The sequence below is a fragment of the Charadrius vociferus genome, unplaced genomic scaffold (genome assembly GCF_000708025.1).
Source record: "Charadrius vociferus isolate BGI_N301 unplaced genomic scaffold, ASM70802v2 scaffold312, whole genome shotgun sequence".
Classification (NCBI taxonomy): Eukaryota; Metazoa; Chordata; class Aves; order Charadriiformes; family Charadriidae; genus Charadrius; species Charadrius vociferus.
The window spans coordinates 467,648-489,092 of NW_009647214.1; the positions used below are offsets into that span (position 1 = coordinate 467,648).

At 42.0% G+C, this 21,445-nt stretch overlaps 1 protein-coding gene across 1 annotated transcript in view; it reads right to left on the reverse strand.

The window, feature by feature from the left end:
• Positions 1–6,849: 6,849 nt before the first annotated feature.
• CDC5L (cell division cycle 5-like) overlaps positions 6,850–21,445 on the reverse strand; it is a 35,604-nt gene continuing 21,008 nt past the window's right edge. Inside the window, exons 15-16 of the mRNA XM_009895902.1 lie at positions 9,112–9,324; positions 6,850–7,364 (exon numbers count right to left, since the gene is read on the reverse strand). Coding sequence (XP_009894204.1) covers positions 7,260–7,364; positions 9,112–9,324 — 318 coding nt within the window. The 3' untranslated portion in view covers positions 6,850–7,259. The remainder of the gene's footprint in view (positions 7,365–9,111; positions 9,325–21,445) is intronic.

A 21,445-nucleotide genomic window follows, 5' to 3' on the forward strand; every position in this document is an offset into this window, starting at 1 on the left:
ATGAGCCATAATCTAGCTGGAGGGAAGAGGAGAGACGTACCTGATGGCAGCGCCTGCATGCAACCAAAAAGCGCAGCTCCTCTTTTACCCACCTCTACTCCCCTTTGCCTCAAAGTCATTAAGGTCCTGATTCAGCCACACGTTTAGACACCACATTGAATTTTTAAAGTGATGGGACAATTGTATGTACGTCAGCGGGGACATAGGGATGGGCTGGCTTACGTATATCTTAAGCTTACCTATACATCCTTTTCTGAATCAGGGTTTGAGCGACACAGGACTAATTTCTCTTTTAATGCTTGGGAAAACTGTACTTTTAGAAGACTCTAGTGTGTGAATTTGTGAAAATATTTACTTTATAGCCAGCTATGGGATGCAGGTCAGTGCTTTCGAGCTTACCGGCTACAGGGATGAGGAGGAACAAGACTGGGTACTTGACCCAAGCTGGCCAACAGGATTATTTCATACCATCAACGTCACATTCACTATAAATTAGAAAGTTTGCTGCGAAGTGCTCTCTCTCCCTTGATGGCAGCGATCCAGAGAACTTCTCGCCACGGTGCCGGACCCCTGAACCCTTCCCTTCCTCCCGAAGCCGCAGCACTCACAGTGTCCCACATTTGCTGTCCCCTGCTGGGAGTGCACAACTTCTACTGATAGAACTGGCTGAGTATAATCCTTGTATATTTTATGCTGGTATCGGGATCAATATTGGTACTTTAGTGCTATTAGTGTTAATTATCTACTCTTATTCTATTAAATCTATTTATATTTCCACCCCAGGTTTCCTTGGTTTTTCCCATACTGGGGAGGGGTCATCAAGCGATAGAATAATTGTCTAAACGACAATAAATTGTTGTGGGTTTTCTCAAACCATGACACAAGTCTTCAAGACCAGCAGAACCAGGAATTCTGTTGTTGGTAAGCAAAGGTATAAGCTGGAGTCCGGGAAAGGCAGAAAGCCCAAGTCTGGAATCAGTTACAAGGACACTTCGCTTTCAGATGAGTCTCTGGCTATTTTTCAACATGCATTTCACTCAACTAAGAAAACGGGGGAAATGGTATTCGATACCTCCCTTTTAAATCCTGCTCGGAAGACAGGTGTTGCTTTGAACCCGCAGCACAGGAAAATAACTGCAAGCTGGATTCCTGAGACGAATGTGAGGCAGATTAAGTCCAGACCACAATCATGTCATCTTCTCCAGCAACATCGCTGTCCTGGGATATCGAAGGCAAGCCAAGGTTCACACACTAGTTTAAGATACTGCTTGCTAGTTTGCAGCCAAAACAAGAGGTTCAGATATAGGTTTTGATGCATTTTATTTAGAAATCTGTTTGCAAAAAGCAATGAATCTCCAGCGTTTATCATCAGGGGCTCAGATCCAGCTGAGTTGGTTGGAGTCCCTGATTGTGGGTAGTTGCCTCACATTAGCTACTCGCCTCGGAGCACCTCGGACCATGTTTCACAGTCACTTTAAGCAGACAATGAAGTGGGACAGCGTCTGACAGAGGCGATTCCACCTTCGCTTGCACTTCCTACCTCAGAAGTCATCCCAACTCATGCCTCTACTGGGGATTAGACAACCAAGCTGGATTAACACATTTTAAACCAGATGTGGCTGCCCCAGTGCTTGCACCAGTAAATATGGGGGCAAAAGCAGAACAAGGAGCAATGGGCAAAGACAAGATGGTCCTGCTGTTGTTTCTGCACCTGGGTTGGGGTAACTCTCAGTATCAATGCAGGCTGGGGGATGAAAGGTTGGAGAGTAGCCCTGAGGAGAAGGACTTGGGGGTACTGGTGGATGAAAAGCTGGACATGAGCCGGCAATGTGCGCTCACAGCCCAGAAAGCCAACCATATCCTGGGCTGCATCCAAAGCAGTGTGGCCAGCAGGGCGAGGGAGGGGATTCTGCCCTGCTACTCCACTCTCGTGAGACCCCACCTGGAGTACTGCATCCAGCTCTGTAGCCCCCAACATAAGAAGGACATGAACCTGTTGGAGCGGGTCCAGAGGAGGGCCACAAAGACGATCAGAGGGCTGGAGCACCTCTGGTATGAGGACAGACTGAGAGAGTTGGGGTTGTTCAGCCTGGAGAAGAGAAGGCTCCAGGGAGACCTTATTAAGGCCTTTCAGTACTTAAAGGGGCCTACAGCAAAGATGAGGACAAACTTTTTAGCAGGGCCTGTTGTGATAGGACGAGGGGTAATGGCTTTAAACTAAACCAGGGCAGATTCAGACTAGATAGAAGGAGGAAATCTTTTACAATGAGGGTGTTGACACACTGGCCCAGGTTGCCCAGAGAGGTGGTAGATGCCCCATCCCTGGAAACATTCAAGGTTGGGTAGGACGGAGCTCTGAGCAATCTGATCTAGCTGACGATGCAGCTCATTGCAGGGGAGGTTGGACTAGATGACCTTTAAAGGTCCCTTCCAACCCAAACCATTCTCTGACGTTGGCCATTGCTGGCTGGAGTGACTAATTACGATGTTAAAACAGTGCTTATTCCTCTGGAGATTTGCCATGTTTTGAAGAGCTGGCTCCAGCTCCGTTGGATTTCTCACAGGGAACCTCCTGTGCCTTAGAAAAGTCTCCCCCTTAACTCCAGTTCATGCTTGGTTTTTGTTATCTGCTGGGTAGGGATGAGACACTCAGCTGCTATAATTTAACGGTGCTGTCCTATTACTTTTCACAGGTACCCGAATCCAACTCAATTGAAGTAAATGACAGTCTTATCAACTCCATGGACTTTGAAGCAGGCTCCAGCTTTGAGATTGATCCAATATGTAAATGCCAAGTCCAATTCCAGAAAGGGAGGAAAATCATCAGCTGCAATTCTTTAAAGACTTGCAGATACATCTTGGCATGCTAAATGAAAATGAAGGAGTTTCTCAGGGAGAACATTAAATAATTCTCAAAATAATTGTTAACACACACAACACAACCTCCATCCCACCTGTCACTCAGTCAGGTAATGGTTTACCCACTGCAGTAAACTGTTAACTAGTTTGCACTGCTTGTGGTTATACTTACTATCGTTCTTGGAAACAAAGACTAAATTAGTGGTTGGTTTCAGAAGTTTAAAATCAAAATTTGGTGTCAAGGTGTGCTGGTCACTCTGTATTCAATTACAAAACATTTTAGAAAGAGATTCAGGGAATATTGTTTGGGATGTAAACTAGACCTAAGCCCAAGAAAGGGATCTAGAGCCCAAGCTCCATCACCACCTGTTGCTGGAAGCATTGACATCTACCAGCACCCAAATTTGGTTGAACAAATTTCCTAAGCGCCTCAATTTAAGTGACCACACCAGAATTCCTTGATCTAGGTACGTCCTTGCCAGGCTCTGCTGTTCCATTCACGTCCCTCTGGATCCAACAGACCTGTGCTCAGAGTATCCAGGGTGAAGTTTTGAGGGTGATTCCAGCAGATGTTAGACTGCCTGCCTTAGAGCGGGCACTGAGGCTGTGAATGATACCCAGGACTAACAACCTCAGACAACATCTTTAGCATCTCCCAGTGATAAGCTACTGTCCCATAGCATTAAAACAGTTCTGGAAAAGGAGGCAGGAGTGGTGCCATAGTCCCACTTCAGTCAATATCTTGTGTCTGCAAAATAATATCTTGTGCCTGAAGTTCTAGTAGCAGTTACCCATGTTAAAGACCAGATGGGGAAGAGGGAGACTGTCCAGCCTAGCATCGCCTTGGCACTTTCTGTCCTCTGGTCGCTAGAGGCCTGATTACAGCAGGGCTCATTTAGGACCCTCAGCAGTGCCCGACATCAAGCCTTCTCCAGCACTCCTTCTGAGCTCAAGGAGCACCACAGGGCCTTGAATACCTTCTAAACGAAAAGGGTCTCTCCCCAGCTCACAGCAGGATTTCTTGGCAGCTCAGGGCAGGTAAAAAGCCAAAGCAGGGTACAATTGTGCCCTTTTGGCCAAGTCGATCAATGGTCTCCTGGGCTGCATCAAGAAGATCGTGGCCAGCAGGTCGCGGGAGGTCATCCTCCACCTCTATTCTGCCCTGGTGAGGCCACATCTGGAGTACTGTGTCCATTTCTGGGTTCCCCAGGTCAAGACAGACAGGGAACTGCTGGAAAGAGTCCAGCAGAGGGCTAGGAAGATGAACAAGGGAATGGAGCACCTCTCTGATAAGGAAAGGCTGAGAGACCTGGGTCTGTTTAGCTTGGAGAAGACTGAGAGGGGATCTTGTCAATAAAGGGTGGGTGTCAAGAGGATGGGGCCAAACTCTTTTCAGTGGTGCCCAGTGACAGGACAAGTGGCAACGGGCACAAACTAGAACATGGGAAATTCCAGCTCAACATGAGGAAAACTTCTTTACTTTGAGGGATACGAAGCATTGGAACAGGCTGCCTGGAGAGGCTGTGGATTCTCCTTCTCTCGAGATATTCAAAACCCGCCTGGATATGTTCCTGCCTAACCTGCTCTAGGTGATCCTGCTTTGGCAGGGCGGTTGGACTAGATGATCTCCAGAGGTCCCTTCCAACCCCAACCATTCTGTAATTCTGTAACTGAGCTTTAAGTAAGGCAAGAAACTTTGTTCCATTAGCTTTGTTTCATTATTGAGATAGGCAGAAACTTCAGGACAAAAACTCTGACTAGAGACAAGGAAAACAGTGAACTTGATTAAGCATTGTCTAAACCAACTGAACTGGAGGAAACACTGAACAAACCTCCTGATGGTACCTTTCAAATACAATAACCTCATATTTGCTACGTTGCATGCTACAAAAGTGTATCTGCCACAAGTAACGATTGGTTAATTATATGCATTTAAAGAAAGAAAAGTGTCTTTTGCGATTTATCAGTCTTTCCGAACTTGCTATTAAAAATATTTGCTAAAGTAGAAAGTTTGAATACCTGTCTAGCTCTGAAGCTGTCGAAAATACAGGAAACATCAAAGAGGCTCTGCTGCAGCCCGAAAAAGAAAGGAAATAATTGTAGTTGTGGTATTGGTAAACCTACAAGGGTTTTCTGTTAATATCTCTAGCTACCACACGACCACAAGAACTGTCATGATATGCATCTATATGATTTTTCCTTTTGGGTATAACCATCCAAGCTAAAATACCCCATATGCTAAAAGATTGATGCTTAATACTTCTTTCCAGATGTGCTCCGGTTTAGTTAAATATTTAACACATTTTTAGAAGTATGTAGTCCATAATTGCATTAATACTTCAGAAGAATGATGTCCTGGTGCGTAAAGGGAAAGATATTCCAAGTCTGGTTGTGTAATCTGCTCGCGCCAGCGATCAGCAGAAATCAGACAGGTTGCCTTTGGAAAACCTCTCTGATTACTCTTGATCACCGTAGAAGGCATTTCAACAGCTACACCACCACAACCCTGACAGTGTCCCCAAAGCATCTTCCCAAGGCCTAAACAAAGTGACATCCTGTAACGCGGCAAAATTGCAAACAGCAAAGTCCTCACTGAAATTCAAACATATTAAATACATCATTGAATGCATCAAGCAATTTTTCTTTAATTGCTGAATTCTGTGCTGTTTGCAACACACATTTTTGCCTTTTTCTCCCTGCATTTCCACAAACAATTGCTCAAAGCACCCAAAGTGTAAGAGTTGGAAATAAGATGGATCCCTGAAGAAGTGACGAACACAAAAATAAAAACATGGAGGTAATCCTCTAGCAAGATGCCTGACTCTGGCAAATGCATGTACTATAAGTACTGGGAATAGCTGATAAAATTTTAAACAGTAATGTTTAACTCAAGTGTGGTCTGACTGACCAGTACTCAGAGAGATTTTGGATGAGATTCGAAAAAGTATCTCAATCAATAGGAGAAAAAAAAAAAAATGCATTCACCCCTTTCAATAATCCCATCCTTCCCCTTTAGAACAGTCACAGCAGAGAGAAAATGAAAACCTGTTGAGATGTGGTGAGAAGAGTAAATAAGGAGCTTTTCTCCACCCAATGCCATGGCTGCTTTGTGCAACAAAGCATGCCGACTAACCAACTCTCAAGGAGCAATGGGAAACATCACCAAGGACCTCAGAAGTAGTGTGTGCTCAGGATGCACTCCATAAACCCCTGTGTGACAGAAGGGGACCTGGCAAGATGATGTGGCCGTTGTCTGCAGTAGCACACCAAACAATGTTGAGGGCATGCTCTCCAGCACTGAGGCAAACCGGCACAGCGCGGACACATGCAATTAAGCTACCAGGGCTGGCCGCATTCCCACCGCCTACTGAGCATTCCCAATGTCCCTGGCCCACACCAATTCACAAACCACGACCTGGAGGTGCTTTGAGTACACCAGTGGATTAGAGCCAGAATGGAGCAAAGGAAAATGCTAAAAACCAAACAGAACAAGCAATTAAGTTGCAGTCCTTGTGATGTGGAAGACACAGCCTCCGCAACCATCTTCCGCAAGGTTTGGGAACGGTGATGTTACCCAAGTCCTTCAGCCCACAGTCAAACTGCAGGAAAAATGTCATCAACCAGATGGAGGGAACATGCATTCTGCACAGATTAATTTAAAAGCATCAGTACTGAGGAAATTTAAGGGTACATTTTCTGCTGAAATCTATGGAAACAGGCTATACTGGGTGCTCTTATAAAATTTAAACTTACTGTGTTTCAGGATGGTGAAGTTATGTGTACTGCCGCTAAGACCGTTTGGACATCTTGATATAAATGCATGTTTTGTCACATGCAGATAGAAGAATTTGGAACACAGTATTACCTGGATCACAATTATCCCGCACGGGTCCTTCCCGTTACAAATTACAGTCTTGGAAAATAAAAGCAGCAGCAGGGGAAAGGAAGAAAGACAATTTACCAGAAACACAAGAGAGGCTTGGGATAGGGGAGGATTCCATTTTAGTTAAAAGAAGGGCATTTTATTTCTTAATTATTTTTTAACATTCCAGGTTTATTCAAAAGACATTATTCTGCAGGCATGTATCTTACAGGTCTTAAGACTGATAAAACACTAGGAATAATGTGATAATCCTAGTAAATGAAGACATGGCTAAAATCATACCAGAGTGATATTTTTTTTTTCTTTTAATAAAATTTTGGACATTTCAATCTAATTTTTAATACTGGCCAAAGCCATTCATGCCTAGAGCATTTGGAATAGTCCATTAAAGGAACAAAACTTGACAAGATGCAAACAGCAGACTACACTTGATTTCTGCAACTGATGGCAAAAGCTGCTGGAGAAGTATCTGTACACTTTAAAAATGTTACATCAGTGACAAATGGAATATTGTGCTTTAATACTTTGCTTGAAAAGTCTCTTTATCCAACATGAAGTCAGCAAATCTCTGCTGGAGTTCTTTTTCTCTCTCCTGCTGTCGCTGCACATCTTCCTTCAGACACTGAAAGGAAAACAGAATTAAGCAACCAGTCAGTTCTTCCAATAGACACACCCATGAGTATCTTTAGCAAAAGTTTTACTTTACTTCCTTCAGAGGAAGGGATCAGAACTGAGACAGAAGACTGCTAAAATTTCTTATTTTAAATATAAATGCAAAACAGAGCAGTTTATGTAGCGTATCAAGAATCACAGTTATCTTACTTCAAATATAAATTATCTTACCCTGGTTTTGACAGCAGTTAATATCAAATGCTTCAAAAAGAAATTTCAAACTGGAAACTTGCCACAAGCACTGCATTGCATTTAACAGTTATCCATGGATTCTTCTTCCATGAGTTTGTTCAAAACCTTTTTGGGTAACCTTCCCAATTAACTCAGCATCCTGCAACAATGCCTTCCACAGGCCTTCTTCCGCGAACGACACAGCACGTGAGGAGAACTACTTGTTCCAAACCTGCCACCTGCTAGGTCACTTGATCTCCCTTCACTCTTGTAGCAGAAGACACCATAAATGCATTCTGAAAATTACCCCTGAGTAAAGTGCCGTTTACTAAAACGAAGTGCTGTTAGTAGCTATCAAGCTATTTAATACATTTTTACTGTTACCTTTTACTAAATCAATTAATCACTTCTGAGTTTGTAAACACATCTCTCAGCATTTCCAAACGGTCTTCACAAAATCAGTATTAAGAACTGATATATTTTATCTTTTTTTATAGCAAGTGCTCAAGAAGATTTGAGACTCAATGGAACCCTCTCTTAGGGAAGAAAGAAAAATTAAAAGAAAAATTGTGCTCAGATGAGCACCTTTCTTGGAAAGCAAACCTGGCACTGGCTCAAGCCTAGGACTGAGTCTTGGTTGAGGGTGCCTTGTTAGCAGAGAAGAATATCCTGGAGATACTTCAACTAAGAACAGTGGCTCCGAGTCATGGCTCTCAGGCATCTCGGTATACCTGTTTCTACTAGTTCAGGGCTGCAGTTAAGGCTACTTAAGAGGAAAGAGACATCTTCTTTCTCAAAGCCATGCCAACCAGTTAGAGGCCAGTAAGGCAGCTGCTGTTGTTCAGGAGCAATGGTCCAGATCACACGTACAAGCATTTTTAGCCCACAACAGGACTGCAGCCAAAGGGCCTTAACTCTGAGGATGGCTCAAAAGTATAATTATAGAACAACTACTCAGCTTCTGAAACTGAGAGCCACATTGAAAGCCAGTACTGAAATGGTGGTGTTGTACCAATTTGTAGAAGTCCAGCCATATGCAAGACTGACAACATGGCTTCAGGGAGGAATACAATCAACATGTGAAAAGAAAGGACAAAATCCTGTAGTATATTCTGACATTTGGTCCACTGACTTTAAGGAAGCAGGAGGCTTTACATGAGTTTCAGATCTATCCTATGTTCTAACAGTAATTAAAAATAAAACAAGCCAAATTAAGATAGATATGGAACTTCTGCTGATTTGCATCGCAGAAGATTAACAAAATAAACCACATGAGGAAATAAAACAAAAACAAAGTTAAAGAACACACTAGTAGATTAGTTCCAGCTTGTAATATGTCACAGAATATTTGACATTGAAGTTAACAGCAGAAGAGTCTGGTAACAGCAAAAGCATAATTTAAAAAGACCATCAAAAAGTTGATACAAACTCAGGCTGTGAACCTCAGAGCCCAGGCATTATAAAAACACCTTTTCCACAAAGTGTCTGTATTTGACCTAATGTCAAATTACATTCAGGATTCTCACCTCCAGTCTCCGTGGGATTGCAGCATCTTCATGTTTCTTAAGTTCCTCAAACGTACGTAGCTCCAGATGTGCCTGTTCAATTTGGTCCCACAAATCATTCAATTGTTTGATGAGGCCCATTGCTCGAGACTGATAACCACCAAGCAAGATCTTCAGCTTCTTCTCCATCTTGGCAGCCCTCTTTGCTTCAGTTGTCATGTGACCTCTGTTTATCTGTCAGAGGAACCCAAGAATTCTTTTATTTACCCAGAAATCAGAAGTTAAAAAAAGTGAAGCTGTATCTGTGGAACTGTATAGAGTTGATCAAGTTCATTGCTTTCTATTAAAAAAAAAAAAATCAAACTACACATTTTACAACAACCTACATTTCCAGATTAAAACCTTTACAATGTAAACACATTATTCCAGGGGTAAAGTCCACTAGCCAACAACTACCCGAAAGGAGGTTGTAGCAAGGGAGGTGGGGGGCAGGGTGGGTGGATGTCGGTCTTTTCTCCCAAGTAACAAGTGACAGGACAAGAAGAAATAGCCTCTAGTTGCACAAGGGAGGTTTAGATTGGATATTACGAAACATTTCTTCACCAAAAGGGTTGTCAAAAACTGGAACAGGCTGCCCAGGGAAGTGGTGGAGTCGCCATCCCTGAAGGTATTTAAAAGATGTGTAGACGTGGTGCTGAGGGACACGGTTTAGTGGTTGACTGGGCAGTGTGTCTTCCTGTTTGCAAGCATGTGTGTAGGGGATTGTAAACAAGTGAAAATGTTTTTATCTTAAAACAAAGTAACCTCATCTACCTGTAAGACCTTCAGCTTTACTAAACTGGCATAATGTTGCAACAGTATTCCGTCCCACCCATACCAAAAACCTGGAGCTCCCTGGTGGCCTCTCAAGTAACTACTCTTGTGCAGGGCTTTTCCCTTAGGGATCTCACAGCAAGAAGGTAAAATTATCTTTATCTAGCAGACAAATATTAAGATAGCACAGTGAATCAGCTGCCTAAGGTCAGCAGCAAAAGCCAGAAGCAGAACCTCACAAGTTACAAACCAATAGTGTACACAATAGATATGACAAAGTGATGAGATTAAAATGTGGTATCAAAACCACAAAGTAATTGGCACGTTAGACATGAAGCTCTCCTGCCTGTATCGTTCCGGTAAGCGCTACCTGGTGTGCCCTGGATTTAAAAGTCTTACTGTCCCCAAAGTTGCCCAGGTCAGTCTTCTAAAACCATAATCCGGACATAATCCATAAACAGACAAATGATACAAATTACAAAATTCTGCCAACTGGGACACAATGCAAATAAACAAGCAAATTCCTGTTAACATGTTATGTTTTAAATAACACTTATAAACAGCAAAGGTAACAGAAGCCTTTGTGTATTTTTATACATGCATTCAGTGGGGCAAAATTAAACGAGCAGTAAAAGCATGACATAGCCATCAGTATTTTTAAAGCCTGATAGATGGCAAAGAAATCTTTAACACTGAATCACAAACCAGCAAGTAACACAGGACTATACCACTGAGCAAAACTGTGGAGAGGTGTAGCATTTCACATCTCTAAATATGGACATCAGGGTCCTGGTTGGGTTTATTTAATGCTACTTCCTTTAAAAAAAAAATAATAAAGGAACACCTTTTTTTCAGAAAGCATTGTGTGAAAGATGGCAAACTCAACAAAAGAGGAATCGGGCTCCTCAGATTTTGATTTTTGCCACAGTTAAAGATATATTAGTGCAGGAGATGAACAAAAATGTGTAAGTTTTCTCAAGTGTTAAAATATAAAAGCCTGTCTCAGAACCAGAGTGGCTGAATCGCCTATCCTTGCCTCGTTTCTTTAAAAATCAAAGCTTTGCTGGTGAAAGTTCTTACATATGAAGGAATTACCACTGATCAACCAAGAAGTAGAAGCTTTTCACAGAATTCACAGAATTGTTAGGGTTGGAAGGGACCTCTGGAGATCATCTAGTCCAACCCTCCTGCCAGAGCAGGGTCACCTACAGCACGTTACACAGGACAGCGTCCAGGCGGGTTTTGAATGTCTCCAGAGTGGGAGACTCCACCACCTCTCTGGGCAGCCTGTTCCAGTGCTCCACTACCCTCAAAGTAAAGAAGTTCCTTCTCATGTTAAGATGGAACTTCCTATGTTCAAGTTTATGCCCATTACCCCTCGTCCTATCACTGGGCGCCACTGAAAAAAGACTACTCCCATCCCCCTGGCATCCTCCCATTAAGTATTTGTATGTATTAATAAGATCCCCCCTCAATCTTCTTTTCTCTAGACTAAAGAGACCCAAGTCCCTCAGCCTTTCCTCATAAGAAAGGTGCTCCAGTCCCCTAATCATCTTTGTTGCCCTTTGCTGGACCCTCTCCAGCAGTTCCCTGTCTTTCTTGAACTGGGGAGCCCAGAACTGGACACAGTACTCCAGATGCGGGCTCACCAGGGCAGAGTAGAGGGGGAGGATGACCTCCCTCGACCTGCTGGCCACACTCTTCTTGATGCACCCCAGGATGCCATTCGCCTTCTTGGCCGCCAGGGCACATTGCTGGCTCATGGTCATCCTGTTGTCCACCAGGACTCCCAGGTCCCTCTCCACAGAGCTGCTCTCCAGGAGGTCAGCCCCCAACCTGTACTGGTGCATGGGGTTATTCCTCCCGAGGTGCAGTTACCCTACACTTACCCTTGTTGAACTTCATAAGGTTTCTTTCTGCCCAAACTTTCTTTTAACTGCTCTGAACCCTACAATTACCCAAGACACCATCTTTTACCAGCGAAAATAAACTCCCTTGGGAAGGAACTAGTTTCTCATCTGTCCCGTACAGTGGTGACCACAGTCAGCCAAATACCCCCAGCCACGAGGACTAGTGCAGCCATCGCAGTCTTACGCACCAAGCTGTTGCAAAGGGCGTTTCAACCACCTTTCAACCATCCAACTTCATTAAAGTACACGCTATTATACAAGCTGCGTGTTTCCGTAAAATGCCCTACACTCCTTAACAATTTATTCACTCGTTTAGAACAGTTTTAGTAGGTGGTGCAGAGATAAACAAAGCGAATGGTCAGGGGAGCAAACTGTTAATGGGCGAGTGAAAGAGAAATTTGACTTTCTGAGCTGTCTAGTTTGCTCCGGGGGACAGAGATGCAGACTGCTATGCTTTTCAGATTCTGTTTGCAATGTAGACTTAAGTTATGCCCAAGGTGCTTTAAGCATACAGAAAGGCGCCTCTTTTTCAATATTTATACAAATCTAGAGAAAATTAAATAAATAGATTAGGGATTTGTGAGGATACTCTCTGATGGAAAAGTATGAAAGCTTTAAATGTCTTCACTGGTAAATAATATGCTATTACTGCAACAACAAATACAGCTGTGCGGTAAATGAACTATTTTCCAATTACTGTTACTTGGATGAAAAACCTGTGTTGAGAGCCACTGACATTTAGAGATCATGGAATAGATGGATGCATAGGCAAACAGAATTCTGCCTGTAACAGAGGTCTAATGTAACAAAGATCAATTGTCCCATGTTGTTTCACAGCATTACAGACAACACAGCGTCTGGAGCTGGGTGTGAAATGAAACTTCAATCAGAATGTCACTTTTCTAGAACAGGTTAAAAAGGAGTATTTAGAAAAGTTCTGCTATTCTGTCGCCCCAAGCGAAGACCTGTCAACAACCTCATTTTCTAATAAAATGTTAAACACTGACTATCTGAGGACATGAAATGCAGTTATAAACACTACATCCACCATACAGAAAAGAGACTGGAGGAGGGCATTGCAGTCAGAAGTTCCGAATTATCTGACTGCTCTAAGTAACCCCAGTAGCACTGGCGGAACTGGGTTTCTCTCACACTTTTACACACTCCAGTTAGGATCCGCTTTGCTTGGCTTTAGACATCAACATCTGAGCCTGTCACCGGAGGTCCTTCCGTCATCAGGAGAGAAACTGGCAGCTCCAGGGCATGGCTCATCTGATCCAGGGCCTCAGAACAAGGCTAAGCACACCACTGAAGTGCTCTTCACTAAGATGGGAGCACAGACTGCTTGCTCAGACACTGTTATTTAAGGTCAGGTGGATCACTGCCACCCTAAGTGGGCACTATTTTAAGGTATGAAATATAATAAACCATTTTTTTTCTTCAAGAAAAAGCAAAGTCAGTTCAACTATAATGCTTATCATAGTATCAGACACTGATCACTTAAGCACTCTTGAAATTTTCAGACAATGAGAACTGGACTTAGTATTTCCGAGTTGTTCTGGATACAGATCCTTACTTTTAACTACTAGAGCTCCTTAGATTGTACACTGCTATTCAGCCCTTGCTTTTCTACTCAGTTCCTTGTCTATCTTGGATTATCATAGGCCTCACTGTTGTAAAAAGAAAAATAAGAGGGGGGGAAAAAAAAGGAAAAAACAAAGAAAAAAAGAAAAAAGCCTCCCAAGTATCTAAACCCAGAAATAACAGCCCTTTCTTCCTTCTCTGCTTATAGAGAGAAATGTGAACACTCACCACCTTTCCTCTTCCCTCCCAACTACAAGATTTTAGGACCTACTAGGAAAAGGTCAAAAGGAGGTCTCAGCTTTTGTAACAAATACTATTTATTAAAAATTGCTGACTGCTGCATTAATGCCAACAACTGCATATAATTTTAGTTCAAGCTTCGTAAAATTTTAAGGCTCAGATACCAAGCTAAAAATTCCAAGCAGTTATGAAGAGGTATGTTTAAACAGTAGTCTACATTATTTGCTTAAAGCTAAGAAATAGATTTCAGCAAAATCTGACAACCATTTCCCCCCTGAAACTAGCAGAAAATGTAAAGACATTTGAAAGATTTCTCCACTTCGTTATTTATTTTGTACTGCTCCTTGGCCAGCTTCAGTTCCGCTGACTTTTGCACCAGCTATAGCAAAATGAGAACAGCATGTACAGACATAGGGTAAAATGATCTATGATGTTAGGGCAAGTGTGAGAGCCCCATTCCATCCCAAACCTCTTATGTAAAAGCCTTCCCTCATGCCTAGCAGAGTTGTGTTCAGTTTTCAATACTACACTAGACATCCAAAGAAGAGAAACCAAAACAGAGCAACAGACACAATCAGAGGTTTATAAAACATGATCTAGAAAAGGAAACTGACTGGAAAAACAGGGGGTATTTTTGTTTTTTCTCCAACTAACAAAAATAAAGACAATGAAGAAAGATGCAACATGTTTTAAATATCCCAAAGATCATTGTGAAAAATTAGTCTGTTCTTTTGTCCACTCAGAAAGGAAGAGGGATTTAAATTTGGCAAGGAAGTTTTAGATAGGAGGTTAGTTGTAAGGTTTAACTAAGGACAACAGAGAACAGGGAAAGATGGCTTATGAGAGCAAATATCCATTGGGAAAGATTTAAGAAAAACTGACCTCGAGGAAGGAAGGGCTCAAGTGCCTTCAAAACTGCATTTTCACAATTCCTCATCTCACTAAGTCTACTGAGGACACCCCTCTTCAGTTCAAAGGGCTGTTTTTCCCTGTACTGACTGTTTTTTCCATCCATTAAATGTGGAGCTTTTGTTAATACCTAAACAGCATTAAGCTCTCTTGTCTTCTAATTGATCTTCTTAATCGTGCCTGATGGATAAAAAACATGGAAGAAAACCGGCTGCATGTTCTTACCAGAGCCATAGTCAAAAGTAAACCAACTTATTCCGTGACCTCGGAGAATCAACATATCATCATAAAGCTGCTTCGCTTGCACAGGGAAATCCTCTGCCAGCTTCAGCTACACTGCCTGACTAGGTTACTCTTGGAACCTATATAGGACTACTCTAAGCATTACTATAACTTCCCTCCTTCCTCACCTCTGCCCCACAAGTGGCACTCCCTTACTCAATTCTGCTGGCAGGAGCTGGATTGACTTAATTTAAATAGTAGGGTTTGTGAACTTGCCTGATTTTGGCTCAGTCAGGCAGAGTGTCTGGAATGAGACAATGCACACTAAGAGGACAGCCTTCTGTTCAACACCAGGTTACATCAGCATTTCAAACCACCCCAGAGACAACAACGACTAACGCTAGGGCATCCTCTGTGCATGTTTAGGTGATCTGCCCTTACAAATTTGATGGTGCACTCCACAATAGCACATTTTTAAACAAATATTCATTAATTGCTCTATTTAAAAATATTTTTCCGTTGCCATGCTCTTGGACAGAACTCTCTGGGGGTTTTTCTTTGTTTGTTTGGGTTTTTTTTTGTTTTGTTTTTTGTTTTTTTTTTTGTCTTGAAACACTTTTTCATCTTTCTAAAGTTTAACCAGGCAAAACTCTCTGTAGAGCCTGTCTCTCATCTATGAGCTGTAAAAGATAACTGTTCTCTCTGCTGGAAAGCCAGGCTTGGGGTTACTAGCAAACAAAAAATTGCATTTCCAGTGTAGAACAATATAGCTCAATCTATCACACTGAAACCACTCCATGGCTTGACACAATTTCAGCGCTCCGCTGAAGATGATGCTTACTTCACGTACAAGGGAGTATGAGGATCACAGAATCACAGAATGGTCAGGGTTGGAAGGGACCTCTGGAGATCATCCAGTCCAACCCCCTTGACAGAGCAGGGTCACCTACAGCAGTTGCACAGGACAGCGTCCAGGCGGGTTTTGAATGTCTCCAGAGTGGAAGACTCCACAACCTCTCTGGGCAGCCTGTTCCAGTGCTCCACCACCCTCAAAGTAAAGAAGTTCCTCCTCATGTTAAGACGGAAGGATCATTAAGAAAAGGTGCTGATCAGAATCAGAGCACTCAAAAAGAGACAGAGTGTGTAACTTTCAAGAGAGGACAAAGCGGGATTTAATTCTAGTTGACTGGGGTCACACAGTTTTTCATGGAAAGGTTCAGTGATAAGTGATCCTCAACTTAAGGCACCGCTGGTATGCAACTGAAACTTCACAACTAAAACTAGACCAAATGTTCAAAGCTTGCATGGGAATATAGAATTACCTTTCCCCAATGTAACAGGGCAGCCATAAACTCCTATATTGTACTTTGTTATATAGATCATGTACCATTACGACTTATTGATACCTGTAGAAGGCTATTTTCTCTACTCATACTCAAAACTAACAACCCTAGAGCAATCTCCATGTGAGCTATGTTTTCAGAAATTCTGACAATTTGCCTCCAACGGTCATGACATGAGCTGGTAGGATGGTTGAGTAAAGATAGTACAGGGTACATCAAGAGCAAGCGTTCCCACAGAAGTTCATAGCATCCAACTATCTAGATCTAGAATAATCCAGAAAGTTACTGGATATGTTAGCAGCCACTGCTGATCTACAATGATGACATTAGAGCCCACTTTGAATATTTTTATTTGGGAATTGCTTTTAAGACTCGCAGTACAATCAGTGTACCCATATATCACAGTAGAAACACATCTAAAAGAGCAGTTTATGAAGAGAAACAATTTATTTTAACTAAGCTTTTCTGAAAACTCTCTACCTCTCCCTGGGGAAAAAAAAAAAAATTACAGTAAGATCACAGACAGCAACAGCTACCTCAGGCTAACAGCTTTGATTAACTGTAAGCAAACACGCCTTACTCCTGTGTCTGACGAGATAACACAGCAGCAAGCGCAGTGTAATTACCTTCAAAAACTGTCACTGCTAACCCCGAGCTCTTGGACTGGTCTCTTCCAGAGAAGAGGCGAACAATGTTGTGGAGGCTCATGCAATAAACAAGTTAGCAAACAGCCTGGCTCCCACTCAATACATAGCAGAAGCCCCATGTTGAGCTTGCAGCAGTCACTAGTACTCTATTCCAGCAGCTACTGTAACACAAAGGTAAATGAAGCAAATTACTGTGTGAGCAGCAACTCACGCTTGCCCAACATTCACAGGTTCTGACACTGCTTCACATTAGGACAGGCTTTAAACAGCAACAGCTCTGCAAATGAGGTAGCTTCCAGCAAAAGACCACATCATTTTATACTTTTCTCTGTCCAAACACAATTTTCAACAGCGACAGTGTGCAAAGGCCTTTTGCAATGAAGAGCTTTGTCAATGCTGAATTTTTTTTCTAAGCACATAAATTCCCATTATGAATTACATTTCCAAACATGAAACCTGATTTCACCAAACGCCACAGAGGAAATCAATGGCTTCAGACACGGAGGGAAAAAACCTCCCACTAGACTAAGAGTAACCGGCCAAACAAAAGTAACTGCTATGCAGTCTAAGCTTATTTTTAAAGAACTTTTTCATTGCTTATTTCCAATGTTTTGGACTAAGTACAAGCAGAAAAAGACTTTTTACTATGAAAAAAATTATCCAGCCCCCCCCCAAAATTATTACCTTAGAAGAAAGGCTAGCACAACGGTCCAATCTGAGGACAAATTTCAGACTTATAGGCAAGATCACAGAAATAAGAACATGAAGAAACCTCCAGCATTCATCTACTTCCTTCCAAAGGTCCCTAAGTCAGTCCATAGCAAGAGAAATGGTGTAAAATCAACTAGTAGCATTTTCCTCTGAAAAGTAGTGTTTAACAGCCAAAGTACAGCTCTGTTTCCCAAAGCTTTCAACTGCCAGTCTGGGAAATGTCATTGCTTTAAGAGTTGACTAGTCACATTTGAATAAAACTAGATCTTCTTACCTCCTTCCTGCTCCCTGTGATGAAGCTTTTGGGCTGGGGGGTGGGAGGGCTGCTAACTGAAAATGTAATTTGTGGGGAAAACCAAGGATGTAATAAGTTAATTCACCTAAAGGACAGTAAAAAATGGTGGCTTTTTTTCCAGACTTCTAATGCACAAAGATACAAAGCTCCAGCTCACTCAACAAGCTGTAAATGGAAAAGACAACTACTTTCCCCAGTAGTACACGTACACTTAAAGATTTAGCAGTTTTAGATAGTGATTTTCAGTCGCAGGTCTATAAGTGCTTTGCAAACAAAACTGCAGAGCCCCATAAGGTAGACATTACTCCTTTTCTAAGTGACAGACGAAACAAGTGAGACATTAAGACCTCGTTTTTTTCCACTGATCTGAGGTGCTCTAGGTGCCTCTGTAATAAAAAGAGAAAAACAGGAAACTCAAGAGGGAAATTCAACTCTTAAATGGGCCAAGCTGCTCTCAAGGGGTGCCTCGGTCTCTACCAGAAACAAAAGGAGCCTAAGGCAACTGCAGCTTTGTTTTAGTTATGAGGCTAAAATAAGGTGTATCAAATCTGCGCTCATGGGACTTACTCAAAACCAGGCAATAAATACTCACCTGCGCCAGAAAGAAAACACAAGATTTCTGGCTAAATCCGTTTATCTTCCCTGGCATGTTTCTTCTTACTGCAGACATAAGTTATTCTTGAAAATACAAAAGCTTTTTTTTATTGCTTTCCTTGTTATAGGTTATAGGCTACCTTCATTGTGGATCTCACAAATATTCCGAAATGTGGCAAGCAAAGATGTCATGTATTATAGCTAACTGATCTAGTATCTGGGTACTGTGGAAAGGGGTCTGCTGCTTAATCTGAAGATAATTAATTTTCTGCCAATTCCATGAACTGATCCAGATTACCACAGAGTTACTACAGCACCGGTACAAGGTCAGAAGTAATGGCAGGGGGCAGCTGGAGAAAAGTAAGTAGCACTGATCCTTTTTGGCACAAGCTAAAATGTTAGAGCATCCCATCTATAGCACAAAGTGCATGGTAACCACTCTGGTAAACAGTGAAAGTGTTTTAATACGCAGATAAAGACAATTCCTAAGGGATCTGCCAAGTTTCTGGGTTTCCCAGGAGAAGTATATACTCTACAAATTTGCTATGCTAAATACATGTATTCAGGTGATCAACTGTACTTTAAGCAGAGATCAGACACTCCGACAGTGGTCTTGCACAGTCAGCTCTATCAGATTCTGAACACCTTGACAGCGATCAGATGTGATCCTCTGGTGCCAACTACATTTCCAACAGACCTCATAAAAAAAAAAAACCCAACACAAACATATTCACAAAGGCAACACAGTAGTATAAATGAATGTATGTGTCCATAAAAGCAGACTACTGAGGGATTCCGCCATATTTTAGTTTTATGAGTAATTTCTCTATTCCTAGGCTTATAAATTCTCTTACTTTCTCCAGGTGTTCTCAGCAACAGCACACCTGAAAATCCAAAAGAAACTGCAAGCTTTAGAAGCACATAAACTACGGAGAGAAATTAAAATATTATCTCCAATAAACAACTAAGTGATGCACCTTACAGCAGAGTGTACCATGTAACCCATAAAACTCCAGCTAAGCAACTGGTTTTCAATGTAAATTAATTCAGAGGACTTGGGCTGCAACTAAAAGCAAAAATGGACACTTCAGTCTGATAAATTACCATCTTGGTGTATCTTGGCTCCTGCAAAGAATAGATAATTTACCATTCTTTGTGTATACAGTGTAACTAGAGCTTCCTCCCCTGCGGACTTTCAATAGTGTTTATAATTTAGCAATCAACTGAAATGATGAGGTTAACTACTACGGTTTTAATAAAAATATTTGTATGCTGCAAGCCAACGTAATGAACTGTCTTCAAAGGAAAAGTAATGCTGGCAGGAAGTTTCTATGTTAGGAACTACAAAGGGAAGCACCTACTTGTTAAATAAATGCCTCCACTACCTCATTTCATCTGATAAAGTTCCTAGTTTAACATACACTTTAGGTAGGAATGCTTTTCTTTATAAATATATTGCTTGGAAGAGAAAGGAGCACAACGTGTTACAGAGAACCGCAGCAGTTACTAAATGCAACTGTGAGCATCAGAAAACTCCTATTTCTGAAATGCCTCGCTCTGCAGCGTAGCCGAGCCTTGAACAAATATGCTAGACTTCTAGAAGCTACTGGAAAGATCAGAAAATCCCACCAGGATTCAAGCAAATTTAAACTGTACTGCAGACACAGAGGGAGGTCACAAGGGATTCACTTGCATGGACCTGAAACTCCCCATCCGTAATGCAAAAAATTCACACGCTAATCTTGTAATGCTCTTAAGCCACATTAAGTAACACATTCAAAGAGTCCAAAACCCTCAAAATAAAGAAGTGAAAAGTATTACTAATACATAGCAGTACATTCCAGTATTAAAACTATTGCCGAGCTGTACACGCTGCCTGGACAGGATATCTAGCCAAACAGAAGCTCTCCACAACTGCTCCACTTTGCCTCCTCAAGTTCATCAATAACAGCACAAATCTGTTTGTGATATCACCATCAATTTCAGAAAGATAAATGTCATGTCAACATATACAAGGCTGCCACCACTAAATCACTCAGGCAGTGAAAACAGGCCAATTAGAGAAAGACGACTGTTTGTCCACGCCATCAATCCACCCAGTAATCTCCGAGCGATGAAGACAGCACTAGAAATAGCTGGCTTTTTTTGAACAGGATCTGCAGGGTGTTAGCAGTCCCACATGGAAGTATTAAGACAGTGACTACCCGATGCGCAGCTGTCTCCAGCAAATATCACTAAACTCTCATGTTTTTTTCCTAATGATCTCAGTGAAATACGAAGGGGAAGAAGCAGCCCCAAAAGCTGACCAACAGCAGTTTGTGTTGCTGGCAAACTCTATTTTACAGTTTCTACTCTTCTCTCAGAGGAAGTTAAGAGTACAAGCAAGTATCTTGGGGTATTGAAAGCTGAGCTAATATCCTCTGCTTTTCATTAAGGTTGTCTGATACTTCCCATTAAAATATCTATTTCAACTGATATCACCTTCAGACAATTTTCCTTGGAAAAACATTAAAATGAAGGTGGGCTTTACCATTGCTGAGAATGGGTTGGGGAAAAAAAAAAGCGCTGTGCTTTTTTTCATCGTATGTTCATTTTTTCATTAAACTGCCATACTTTTTATTTATTATTTTAAAAATTATTCACCTGGTGACCTATACTTAGAAAACTGTATGTATATCTTGCTTTTAGGCAGGGCCTTTTAAATAGGTCAGGCAACAGAGCTGCACTAAACTGCCTTTTGCACACACTTGGGAGAGATTTTCAGCTCAAATTTAACTTTGCAGAGTCCACCTGCACTCAGACAACAGCAGGTTGTGAAAGGCAGCGCAGCCCTTTCGCTGCACCTGCAGCTGTGGGGCACAGCAAGCTCTGCCGGCCCTGGGTCCCTGACTGAACGGGGGTGTGGGGTACTTTAAACACGTACACAAGTTTGCGAGACCTCCGATTTGTATTTACTTCGTGGGCGAGCGTCTTGTGAGCGAAGAGCAATGAGCACTCACAGGACGAAGCAATGCAACGGGAGTTTGACGAATGGACGACTTGACCTTACTTTCTTTGCTTCAATACCCTTAATAAGCGCACCACCAC